The following is a 13,919-nucleotide window of genomic DNA, read 5'->3' on the forward strand; positions in this document are numbered from 1 at the left end:
GTTGGTAGCTGCATATGGAAATTTTGTAAATCGTAACAGCCCTCAGATAAGTGACTCTTCTGTAATAACTAAGTCCCAAGCTTTAAAACTAAACTTAGGGGCTGGCCCCGTGGCCGAGTGGTTAAGTTCGCGAGCTCCACTGCAGGTGGCCCAGTGTTTCGTTGGTTCGAATCCTGGGCGTGGACATGGCACTGCTCATCAAACCACGCTGAGGCAGCGTCCCACATGCCACAACTACAACGACCCACAACAAAGAATATACAACTATGTACCAGGGGGCTTTGGGGAGAAACAGGAAAAAAATTTAAAAAAATCTTAAAAAAAAAACAAAAAAACAAAAAAACTAAACTTAGCATTTAAAATTTTTCCTGAGATCTATTTTTCTCTTCTTTTTGTAACATTGCAGATTTGGAGATCACTAAATGGATTTTACCGTGACTCAAGATTAACTTTTCCTCTGCAGAAATGCTCTCCCACCACTTGTCAGAGAAGGCGCAGAGTATCAGAAGATCGTCTTTACGTGTTAGAAGCACTAGAGACTACAACAATACTAATTTTAAAACTTTCCCTGAAAGTTTCTGAAAAATCAGTGTCTGAATTCTCTAAAGTATTAAATATTTCTCTACATCCCCCAAAGACTTCATGAGAACCTAAACTGACAAACAGGTGAGAATCAATTCAAACTAAGTTAAGTAGGTAAAAAGAGTTACCCTACCAAAATTGTTGATGTTTTACCCCCTTCCAAAGTAATCTCCAGGTCTGAAAGAGCAGCATCGACTTCATCAACTTCTTTGTCACTGTTGTTCAAATGATTCTCTGATGTCATGATTGACAGCTTATTGATATGATACTGAAACCAGAAATATTTTATTTAAACGATTGTTCTAACTGTAAAACTTCAAAATTAGACTATGATCTGCATCTATGTTGAATGTTTTTCATCACCTAATTTGAAAAGATAAAAGTTTCCAGGTAGGAAAATGAAAGACACGTCATCTGAAATCAATGTCTTAATAAATATTAATCCAAAAAAAAGTAGGGTCTTTGGACATATACAAATGAATTCGTAGCCTGGGAGGCCCTAGGACGGAGAGATGAGTTAATGAGCAGAGATTTTTGACTTTTTTCACTCACCGCAGTACTCCTTGTGTCTACAAGGGGGCCTGGAACCAATGAATATTGAAGAAGTGAAAAGAATACGCATAAGGTCTTTTATAGAAATGGACTAACACTGATTCCCTTCCATTACTACTAGACCAGCAAGAAGGGAGAAGCAGTCATCATTACCACGTGGAGAGCTAAAGCTCTACTTCCCCAGACCCCTTCAACGAACGCTAAGACACAAGCAGAGGGAGGCGATGTTTATGTTCTCAGTTACAGGAAAGTGACACGACAGGTTATGTTCATATCTGAGTACACACACAAAGACTCACGGTGTGTGTGTGTGTGTGTATGTGTGTGTGTATGAGTAGTGATAACTACTCTATGTAGTGCTACATGTAGATAACTACCCTATACGCAGATAGAGAAGTCCCTAAGAATAACTAGCCAATTTTAAATACACCTAGGGTAAGTGACTTTGAACAAATATTAATATTTATTATTTTGATGCTAAACCTTAGAGAGGTTTTATACAAAGGTAAGCAAAACTTTTAAATCATTTAATCAGTTACCTTTCAAAGCACTAAGTAGCACTCCAAACTTCTGAAGTATTCATTCACTGAACACAATCTATTCATGAGGGCAATTATCAATGTCCTTCTGTAAGATTTAGTGAACTAGTAATGAATAGTCTCTGGCTATACCTAAAGTTGTACTGAAATGAGATCCTTAAAGTGGTAGACACTTCCAGGTTTACAAATCATAGGGAATGAGGTGGGTTGAGTCCCTCAGGCAGCGGCCTCAAATGTCAGAGTATATTAAGAATCACATGGGGGGCCGGGCCGGTGGCACAGCAGTGAAGCTGGTACGTTCCGCTTCTCAGCGGCCCGGGATTTGCCAGTTTGGATCCCAGGTGTGGACATGGGACTGCTTGGCATGCCATGCTGTGGTAGGCATCCCACATATAAAGTAGAGGAAGATGGGCATGGATGTTAGCTCAGGGCCAGGCTTCCTCAGCAAAAAAAGGAGGACTGGCAGTAGTTAGCTCAGGGCTAATCTTCCTCAAAAAAAAAATTAATAAATAAAAAATGTGGAGAGTTGGTTAAAAATACACATTCTTAGGTTCACCCCCAGAGATTTTCATTCAGCAAATCTGGAGTCAAGCCTGGGATCTGCATTTTTACTAAGTGCCTTCGGTAATCCTGATGTAAAAGGTCCTTTTAAGTTACACAGGAGAAACCCTGGCTGTGAATAAGACTGGTCCTAAACTCCAGCTCTGCTTTCCAAGGTACACGGGATATCTGTTAACTGTTACAATATGTACTTGGACCTAAATGCTTTAAAAAGAAACAGTGTTCCTAACTTACCTACAACATTTTTTATCCACAGCTTCTTTCTTTGAATTGTTATTATTTATTTATTTTACTAACTGTAGATTTATTTTACACAAGTAACCAGAAATCCCATGAAGAATAGTTCAGAGTACAGGCTATGTCTGAAACAAAAAATAGTAGGCATCTCTTTCAAAATACCCCCCCACCCCTTCATGTCAGTCTCTGGGAAGGCTCCTAACAATTCAGGTGATCTGCAGTTCAAAATTCTGTCATTAAATCTAGATCCTAAAATGCTCCAGGAGAGCTACGCTCTAGGACATTCAGTCTCCACAAATTAAAATCTATGGTTTCTGAGGTGTTTTCTACTGCAGTGAAATGGAGTATCTTCTGTACATTGGGAGAGAGTGGGGGTGGGGGAAAGCTGCAGAATAATCCCATTTCTCTGAAAATATGACTCACTCAAATATTTTTTGAGCACCTACTAGGTGCCAGGCACTGTATGTATTTGTTGAATTAAAAACAAAATTAGGAATTATTTTTGTAATAAAAAGAAATGCTATACAATAAGATCCATGAGTTTTTCCCATATATGTTTTATTATTCTATCTCGGCAAAACCTTCAATGGAAAATTACGAGCCTGTATTCTAAGTGAGAAAGATGCAGGTAGAAAGCCATAACCAAGCGTGTGACTTTCAATAATAGTGCTCCAGAATTTAATTTGAGAAATTCCTCAGATAGTCTGAATCATCCAGAAACACAAGAGAACATTCCTAACTGGTTGATTAAGCAAGTCTCTAGAAAATGACTGATTAAACGAATTCATCCGCCATCCAAGATTTTCCTCGTCTGAGCTTCATTTCAATTCCCTTCTTTCATCATGTAAACTAAGGAGAAATCAGCTGTACTTCCTCTTAAGGACAACTTTCTGAGTCCTAACTGGAGAACTTTTCTGGGTGCATAAAAGCATTTGAAAGACTGAGAGCATTTTTGTGTTCTAAGGAAAAAATGAAATCATTTTTATAGCGAAAGCTTTTCATAACTGAATAGCAACTTTGCTTCTTGTATTTTTGTTACTTAAAGAACATCAACTTTATCAGTACTTTAGGCAGACCGGAATTCCACCACAATCTGAGAACACTTACCAAAGACTCGCTCAGATGTCTGAAATGTAAGGAAGATTAATCTAGTGGTCATTGGCCCTCAGGGTCTCTAAGAATGCTGATGTGTGGATGCCACCCTAAAATTATTTTCCCAGAGGGGCAGCAGTAATGAAGTAGACACTTTTGCAAGGCCTGCTGTGTAACTGTGAAGCAGGTGGTGTGCCAGAACCACATTTGGAAAAACACTAGCTTGATCTAAGGAAAAGGTTACCTACCCACTTCTTAAGGATTATCGTTCTAAAAACTAATTTATGTTTAGTTTCACTAGTCTCTTAAAATTTTATCATCTTTAAAGGGGTTATTTCTGCCACGGTCCATTTCACAAATATTACCATCCCCAGCTACTTATGAAATTATATGCCAGCAAGATTCATTTCAGAAATCTGATCTTTAACATAGATTTCATTTCCAAGGGAAAATTGGGCATTTTTAAGCTAATATACATCTAGGGGTGGGAGGATACTTTTTCTCCTACAGGATACAGAAAAATAACTATTAAGTATCCCATATACTACATTCTTACATAAGACAAAAATTAAACTAAATTGATGTGTTTATTTTGCTTTCCTAAGTGTCTACTCATTTTCTACATAGCGAAAAGCAAAAGTTGTTTATCAAAATGCTATTAGGATTACTATGCCACTTTACTAGTTAAAAATAATTTCCTTACCCTTTCCCCCCAAAAGTGCTATTTACCAATACTCTCCACTACCTGCAAGGCTGCAAACATCATCATTTCTTCTTCCGTGCATTCAATTTCTTCTAGGAGAATCGCCCATTTGGCCTGCTCATAAAGCTGATTGATTCTGATTGCATCATACTGCAGCAAAAGAGACAACTCTTTTGTAATATATCACCTTTAACATCAAAAAGTTTGAAAACTCTTAATATTCACTTTTAAAGCCTGACAAGAAAAACTTAATATACAAATTTTTTTCTGGGATTTTTATTCCCTATCGAATACTCAAGAAGAAAGATGTCTATCTGGTTAGGTATACCTATATATACCCACATCTAATTTTCCATTAAAAATGACATTAAAATATACCAAAGATTATTATTCAGTATTAGAAACAGATTCTGTATGTTATTTTTGAGGGAAATAACCATTAAATGTTATAACCCTCAACAAACAGAGTCTAACTTGAAGACATTAAAGTAAAGCAGATGGGGGCCAGCCCCGTCGCAGAGTGGTTAAGTTCATGCGCTCTGCTTCAGTGGCCCAGGGTTTTGCCGGTTCAAATCCTAGGCGTGGACATCAGGCCATGCTGAGGTGGCGTCCCACATGCCACAACTAGAGGGACCCACAACTAAAAATACACAACTATGTACTGGGGGGTATTTGGGAGAAAAAGGAAAATAAAATCTTTAAAAAAAAAAAGGTAAGGTAGAACTGATTGCTTTTCAGTATTGTTATTTCAACCTGTCACACCAAAATGTCATAACCAGAGTAAATTATTTATTTGGGGGAACATCTTACTCATTGTGGAAAAGCATACACAGACGAAGTGGCAGGTCCTTGGAAACAGTAGTTATTTTAAAAATTCAAAATATAGGGTACATGTATATTACTTGTGAAATAGATTTACTTATATTATTGAATTATCCATTTAGTTATGTTAATAAAAATCAACAGTGACGTCTTAAGGTCTTAACAACACTATCATAGAATGTTAAAAATAAATAACCCCCTCCCCAAATGTAATTATGTTCCCAAATAATTACTTTGCTAATTTCACTAAAATTAGATAGGATATGGCCTGAAAAGGGATTAAAATGGTTTCTTTAATAGTCCTATTATATACATTTTACTGTTGTATAAAGAATTAAGCACATAATAAAAAAATGGTAAATATGCATATTAAAATCTAGACATGAAAAGGATAGAAGGTAGTCAAGAGAGGTTTGTTCCCCCTCCGAAGATGATAGGGAAGCAAAAGATTCAAATCTCTGTACCATGTGTTTCCTGGGGGGAAATACTCCAGATTTTTATAGCAAATTTAAACCTTATCAGAAAAGCAAAGTACTTTAGCAGCATAAATGATGCCAATCATTTGATAGTAAAAACATATTACAGTGATGGTTACTAAACAGCAAGAAATGTAGGCGCAAAAAAAGCTTTTTTGAAGCAACATCTTTTGGTATACAATTAGAAATCTGAAAGTAACTGAAAAGGTAATCTGGCAGCAAACTTTTCTTTCACCTAAAGTACAAGTGAAGAGAGGCGTAAAAAAAAAAACAACAAACCCCAGAACTAATGTTACCAATTCTGCGATACCAAACTAGTGCCTTTAAAATACAAATCAATCAAAAATTCAATTACCTTAACAAAAAAGAGAAAGATTCAGTTATGTTTCCAACTTACTAAACAATAAACTTATTTAAAATACAGATGCTTTTGCTTAAAGCTTTGGGTTTTTAATATTACTCAAGACTTGCTATACACAAATAATTCCTTGCTCCACCAACTTTCAAGAAACCAACATCCACATGAACAAACAAACCAAACGGAACAAAAGAAGAGATCCCTCTAAACCCTAGGTACCTTTGGATTCAAATCAAAAAAGCTGTAATACTTGAACCGGAGCAGCAAGGCCTCATTTTCCTTCACATCTTGTTCCATGAGAGATCTTGAGGAATCAAGCCATCTAGACAAATTAACAAGAGCAGTGGAACAGACCAAGACAGAATTAATGAAATATTTCTAACTCTAATCAGATAAAGAAATTCTTCAATTGTATCTATATTTTAAAACCTACCCTTGGTTGATTTTCGCTTTGTCAAGAAGAGCTTGAGGCTTGAACATTTTTGCCAAGATTTCTGGTGATGTGATTGGCTGACTGACAGCAAGGATACCAGGATTGCCTTCTGACAAAGCACTGTCACCAAACCAAGCTGAAGTCGGTGACAAGGGGCTTCCATCATGGGCATCGTAAGTGGGGGTCATTGTTTTACTATAAAGTCCTGGGCTTGAATATATACTTCCTAATAAATAACACGAAAAATAGGTAGTAAGTATGAAGCGCAGATCTTACTTTCGAAGAATACATGCTAAAATGACATAAAGCACATTGTGAAACACAAGCTTCATTCTGGAAGGAAAGCTTAGTATATTATTTCACCTGTCTTGAAAATATGTGAAATGAACTTTACTTGTATAACATTAAGAACGTGTAAACAAGATCAAAAGAATTAAGTTGGTGAAAATTCTGGGAAAAAATCAGTTCAAGAGAATTAGAAGATAAGTTAAGGATATAGCTGAAGCAGACAGACCAACTTTCTGTTTTTAATTGTGGCAAGGCTCACCTTTCAGAGGGCCAATGTAAAGAACATCGGTGCCTACAGGAAAGGAAAGAAAGGAATTCAGAAGGTAAAGGAAAGGCAACAACAGAAGACAGAAACAAAAGAACGAAAAGGAAATGAGAAAAAGAAAAGCAGATTTTTCCTAATTGTGAACCATAAACTGAAATAAATATTTCAAGTGGATTTAAAAGTGAAGAACCTTAGAAGCTATAACATAAGTAAAGTAAGTTTTGTGTCCAATTCAAAAGAAGGAAGCTGTGCTCCAGTGAAGTGTCTAGTGAGACAATCATGTCCACACCATCACTCTCTGAAACCCACGCCCTGTTTTAAGGCAGCTCAATGTAAAGGAATACATTCACTTGAATTAAGAGAGCAATTTTATGTTAATGCTTTCTCAGTGCATAGCTACACTGGTCCCAGCAGATTTATAAATAAAGCATTAAAGTAAAGAGGCATGGGGGCCGCCCTGTGGCCGCGTGGTTGGCTTTGCCCGCTCCACTTCAGCTGCCCAGGCTTTCGCCGGTTCGGATCCCGGGCGCTGACATGGCACCGCTCATCAGGCCATGATGAGGTGGCGTCCCACACAGCACAACCAGAAGGACCCACAACTGACAACACACAATTAGGTACCGGGAGGCTTTGGGGAGAAAAAGGAAAAATAAAATCTTTAAAGCAAAGGGGCAATACAATTTTGCCCTAGAAAGAGTCTAACAAAGGTACACGTTATAATTAAACCCCCTGAAGGCAGGGATATTGTCCTTTTAATCTTCTGATTGCTGGGTTAATTATTAAAGGGCTAGACATAGAGAGGCTACACAAATAAAAATTTGTTGACTTAGTCAACTGATGATATAGCTTTCATTATTTAAACTCTAAAAATTAAGGAGACTAAATTAAGACTTTTTGGGGAAAAAAAAGGTTCGGAATTATATTAAGTACAAAGCACCACCCTCTAAAGTCCTAACTCTGTTAACCATATTTTGTCTTTCAGTCATAATTTTTTTTATTTTTGAGGAAGATTAGCCCTGAGCTAACATCTGCTGCCAATCCTCCTCTTTTTGCTGAGGAAGACTGGCCCTGAGCTAACATCCGTGCCCATCTTCTTCCACTTTATATGTGGGACGCCTGCCACAGCATGGCTTGCCATGCAGTGCCATGTCCACACCCAGGATCTGAACCGGCGAACCCTGGGCCACCGAAGTGGAATGTGCGAAGCCAACTGCTGTGCCACCAGGCTGGCCCCGCAGTCATAATTTTTAAAAAGAAAATATGTAAGTGGGTATCACAACATTATCGGATGATGGAAAGAGAATGGCTGCTTCCCTTACCCTATTTAGGAATATGCTTAGGAATCTCTCTCCTTTCCTCTCTAAACCCCCTGCCCTCGGGCAAGGATAGAAACAAAACCTATGAGAAAGTGGTAGTAAAGAGAGAGATTTCTGTAGTCATCATGACCTATTTCAGGAAGAGGACACAAAGTAAAAGAAAATAAAAACAAAAACAAAACTCTTACTAGCCACAGGGTATCTGATTTGATGTCCCCAAAATGTGTTCTTCCAACGTGAGTACTAAAACACCTCATAGAATCAACATTGTTGAACTTGAATAAGCAACAAAAAAAGCTGTGAACTCTCCTTTTTTTAGCCTTTAAAGAGGAACATTAGGACATTTAGTGGTAGCTTTAAAAGCTAGAACCTTAACCTGTGAGGGCATTTTGTGAAAGAGTCATTTGGTCACCCACACTTATTAAAATAGCTGAAAACACTGCTCCAGCTCAGCTGGGCAAAGACTAATTCTGCTATACAGAATATACATGCAAATAAGGTGTGGAAAACATTATCTTCTAGGCAGAATCTCCTGTTTATTTCAAAGATCTAGTGAATAAATCTTTAAGAACATCAGAACACTGAAACATCATTCCTAGTATGATGATCTATATAATAACTACTCAGAACGGAGTAAAGTTAGAATTGACAATTTCCTTTATGAAGTTTCTAAAACAGAAAATATATCGCCCTCAATCACACAACATTTAATAGATTCAGCCACCCAATCCATTCTCTGCCCTCTCAACTTCCTGTACTTCATGTTTTCTACACTTCATATCTGATCACTGCATTGTCCCTACTTGTTAGGCACTCCGCGGCAATAACTCACTTAGTGTTCCCAACAACCCTATTACCCTTATCTTAGAGGAGCGAACTGAGGCGCAGCAAGGTTAAAGAACTTGCACAATGTCAAGAGCTCAACAGCTGCAGAGCCAATGATGAATGAGCCGGTCTGCCGCGCTATACCACTGCCTCCCGGCTTTGTGACTTATCTAAGTTGGTGTGCGTTTGTTTAGAGTTTTGTTACTGATGTCACCACCACTGCTACTGCAAACAATGCCTTCCAATAAACGTCTTGTACTTATTTCCCAATTCTAGCACCACTGCTGAGTCAGAGGGTATACACAGAAAAGTTGCTGACAAGTTGTACCACAACTGCTTACAATATTGTCATACACAGCGATCAAGAAATGGCTTCTTCTTGGGGCTGGCCCCATGGCCTAGTGGTTAAGTTTGGCAAGCTCTGCTTCTGTGGCCTGGGTTCAGTTCCTGGGCATGGACCTACACCACTGGTTGGCAGCCATGCTGTGGCAGTGACCCACTTACAAAACAGACAAACACTGGCACAGGTGTTAGCTCAGGGCAAATCTTCCTTAGCAAAAAAAGAAAAAAAAAAAAGGAGGGAAAGAAAGAAAGAAAAAAGAAAGAAATGGCTTCTTCTTGACAGAGTAGCAAGAGAAAAAGCTGAAGTGCAGGTTTCACCTTCAGTTTACTACATTTTCTGTACTATTTGATTTTTTATAGACTATATTAACGTGTGACTTCTGTAATTAAAACAAGATATGAGGTCCATTAGTATCTATCACCAATTGAAAAAAAACAAATTACAAATGTGTGTATAACACAGTCCCACTTTCATTAAAAACAAAGATGAATACATAAATCTCTAATATTTGAATTTTTCCTATGAGCATACATTAATTTTATAATTAAAGAATAGTTAAAAAAAATTTTTTGATGCTTAAAATAGCACGTTACAGTTACAAAAAATGGCATCCTGCATAAGCAACTTTCCTGTGCCAAGCAAGTAAAACAAGAATTTCCTATTTCTACTTACATTATAGATCCTGAAATTAGTAATTTTTAAGTCAGTACTATACTGTAGAATAATTCTTACTGGGAAAAATTACTTTCCCCAGACGGGATCAGGCTAGAGTTCAACTGGTTTCCTCCTTATAGGTAATTAAAGATTAGATATTTAACCTAGTTACAGCTAGGAAGTGGCAAAGCACTCAACAGCAGGTCAGCTGAGCACAGCTGTGTAAGCAAGGTATTTAAGAACTCATAGAATTCTATGATAATGTTAAGAATTTGACTAAAGTCTGAGAATCATTAATTCGCTCATGATCCTTTACCTCTTGAAACATTACTTTTAAAAAAACCAAACTTCGTTGAGGTATAATTTATAGACTAACATTTTAATCAAATGTTCCTATTATAATTCACAAAAGATTTACTCTAAATATTCTAACTAGAGATGATACTACGTAATGGTTAGAAACATGAACGCTGGAGTCAGACAGACCTGGATTTGAATTCTAATTCTGCCCCTAATGGCTTGGTGATCTTCAACAAATTACTTTACTTACAAGCAAAATAGAGATAATGCCACCAAAATCACAGGGGTTCTGTGAGGATCAAATGAAAGATAATTTACATATTAAATAGTTATCACTAATTGAATACATGTAATTATTGGCCTTGCTCACACTGAGATGCTCACAATTCAAGAAGCTTGTAGAAACTAAGGAAAACTGAGCCTGTTTCCTCTTCAGTAAAATGAACATTCTATCTAATGCTCACCACACTCTGCAGTAGAGGAGCATCTGTGAAGCACCGAGCACAGAGTTTGACATCCCGAAGGTGTCACGTATTGAGATATATCTGGACCTGTTGCTATTTATTATGGACCCAAGATGCAACTGATCATATTTTTCAGTATTTGGTCCAATAATTAACTAAAGTGCTGACAAATCATAAAAGCAGGTAAACTAGATTATTTAATATTTCTTTTAAAAATTAACTTCACATTACTTTTTATGTGCATATGGCACTCAGTGGACTTCTCTACAGATCACCAGACTCTCTATGTATCTACTCTGTACTGTACTTTCTTAGCATTTCATCTCATCAACTTCTTGGAACTCCTCAGATGTTTTTGTTTTAATTAAACTGTTTGGGTGTAGACAACTAAAACCTGTTTTTCAAGTCCCTCATTCAAAACACAATCACTTCACAGACACAAGAGAGCACACAGTGTACGATTCCACTCTTACAGGCATTCAATAGGCAACACTAATCTGTGGTGACAGAGGGATACTGTGGGATACTGAGTGGGAAAAAGCATGTGGGAGGCCTTCTGGGGTGCGAGGATCATGTTCTGGGTGGTTACAAGACATACAGATCTGTAAATATTTATCTGTAATTTAAAATGTGTTCATTTTACTGTACTGTCAATATCATTCTTTCTGCTTAGACTGCCTTTTCTTCCCATCAAAATCCTAGCCACTGGAACTTAAAAGCTTCATTCACAAACTTACTTCTCCAGCCCATAAACTGAATATACCTATTTGGAATTGTCTTGTCTTCTAAATTCCTGTAACATTAGTTTCTACAACATTCACTTAGCATTTATATATTACCTCCTTAAGTACAGTAACTGTGTTTTTCAACTACTCTATAGACTACTTAAGAGTAAGGACTGTCTTATTTTTTGGTATCTCCCAAATGCTATCAGTTCATGAAGAGTGACATAAAAGTTACAAGGTATGTGACCTTAGATTTCCCTCACCTTACTGTACCATAATTTCATCATCCTTAAAATATGAGTAATAACATAATCCACTTCAATGGGTTATAGTGAGAATTAAATGAGCTTTCATGGGTAAAGGGTATGAAATAGTTCTGGGCATAAGTAAGCACTACATTAATTATTTGCTTTCATTATTATCATCACCACCCCAGAATTTAAAAACCAGGAAGGAACTGAACTAGTCAAACCAGTTTACATATTTGCTTGAGGGATTCATCCTAAGAAATGGACTTATAAACTGTGGCCAATGGAAACACGGCAAGCTGTATGGCCAGTCCATGTCTACGCTCAGGACTAAAGAACTATGTAATCTACTTACTTAGCCATCTAGCTACCCAAAAGGCAGTGCCTAGGTGCCTGCCGGATGCCATATGCTGAGTTAGGTTCTGGTAACAAAAAGGCGAGAGATAGTCCTGTCACGCAGGGAGCTCACAATTATTAGGGGAGAACACGCAGTATAACACCAAACACAGAAATGTCTGATGACTTACGACAGAAGGATATCTAATTCAGGTTGGGGAGGTAATGGGAGGAAATCTGAGAAGGCTTCTTAAAGTAGCACACCTTAAAGGGAAAAGGTAGAGAGGCAAAGGGATGGGCATATGCAAAGCACAGAGAAGGTTTAAGTAACCTGACAGAAGTAATAACGCCTTAACTCAATAATGGTGGTTTCCATAGCATACAGAAAAAAGGAACTAAATTAAGGACTGTCCAATGTCTGCAAAGCAAAGCAATGAACTCAGTTAAGGTACTGCCCGTTTCTGACTTGTCCTGAGCAGAGAACCTGTCTTCCTTTTTACTGATTTAACGATGAACACCTGACATAATGATTTGCACATGACAGACTCTGGTGGTAATTTTTTGATCGAGGGGAAAGACACTGAAGGGGCGTTTTTTTCAACTTGACCCCTCTCCTCAGCTTCATAATCCACTTATCCACTATCAAAAAGACCCAGGCATACAGCCCATGGTTCTCCCATTGAGGCCCTGCTTAGTCAAAGTCTCACCTGATCCAGGAGTGATGAGAGGCCCCTCTAATTCAAGTGCCTCATCTTCAGACTGGTCATCTAGCTTTTTCTTTTTTTTCTTTGTTGGATCTCTGGGTTTTTTCAATAGAGAGAGTTCTTCAGGGTGTCTGATATCTGTTAAAATAAGAAAAATTATTTTACTAGAATAATGGAAAATTTAAACACTTTACACTTGGTAAAGTCGTCTACTAATCCACTTTCAGATATAAATTTGTAATTTCCTTCTGTGTATGTGTATTTGTATTCGGGCAGATATTAATGCCATGCAGAAGACTGAAGTATGACACTTTTAAAAATAATCTACCAAAGCACTCTGAATTCATAACTATCTAATAAATGCAGTGATCTCAAAGTGGAGAGATAACAATTGACAACTGACAGAAAGAAATTCTTAGAATTCTTATTTATATATTTTTTATCTAAAACCATAATATGAAATTGAGTATTCTAGGATTGTTCTCATTTCCATATAAATTTTACAATCAACGTGTCAACTTGTATAAAAGAGCAAGTTGGAACTTTTACTGGGATTCCACTGGATCTTTAGCTCAATTTGGGGAGAGCTCACTTCTTAATTCTTGATATTCATGGACATGGAGTGTAATATATATGATATATAATGTAAGGTAATATGTATTTATTTGGGTCACCTTTAATTCTTTTTTGTTACTTTCATTTAAGTATTTTGCCACTTAGCAGATGCCTCACATGAAAATGAAGAGGAGAAACAGAGAAACTTGTAGCCATTCAATACAATGCAGAAAGTTGGAATCAATTAAAATTTTGAGATTTAGTAATGATCTGAAAGCATTTGCAGTACATTTACTTCACGTATTATGTGGAACTTAGGACATACAGGATGAATGAGGGCTACCATGCAGTATGAAGCTCAAAGCAACTTTTAAAAAGAAGAATGAAGTTGGAGGACTTAACTACCTGATTTCAAGACATCAAAAAGCTACAGCAATCCAGACCGTACAACTACTGGCTCAATGATAAGACATCTCGATGAAGGGAACAGAAGAGAGGGCCCAGAAACAGAGCCACATATAGGTGGGCAATTATTCTGGAC

The 13,919-nt window shown here is 37.3% G+C and overlaps 1 protein-coding gene across 12 annotated transcripts in view; it reads right to left on the reverse strand.

Moving 5' to 3' along the window:
* FERMT2 (FERM domain containing kindlin 2) overlaps positions 1-13,919 on the reverse strand; it is a 75,479-nt gene that overhangs the window by 15,516 nt on the left and 46,044 nt on the right. For 6 of the 12 annotated variants that reach the window (XM_070593079.1, XM_070593077.1, XM_070593076.1 and 3 more), the window contains exons 4-9: positions 12,827-12,961; positions 6,903-6,935; positions 6,356-6,581; positions 6,142-6,244; positions 4,309-4,416; positions 716-850 (exon numbers count right to left, since the gene is read on the reverse strand). In XM_070593079.1, coding sequence (XP_070449180.1) covers positions 716-850; positions 4,309-4,416; positions 6,142-6,244; positions 6,356-6,581; positions 6,903-6,935; positions 12,827-12,961 — 740 coding nt within the window. The remainder of the gene's footprint in view (positions 1-715; positions 851-4,308; positions 4,417-6,141; positions 6,245-6,355; positions 6,582-6,902; positions 6,936-12,826; positions 12,962-13,919) is intronic. The other 6 variants (XM_070593081.1, XM_070593080.1, XM_070593078.1 and 3 more) reach the window with 1 other exon arrangement.

This window comes from Equus przewalskii, chromosome 25, assembly GCF_037783145.1.
Source record: "Equus przewalskii isolate Varuska chromosome 25, EquPr2, whole genome shotgun sequence".
NCBI classification, from domain to species: Eukaryota; Metazoa; Chordata; class Mammalia; order Perissodactyla; family Equidae; genus Equus; species Equus przewalskii.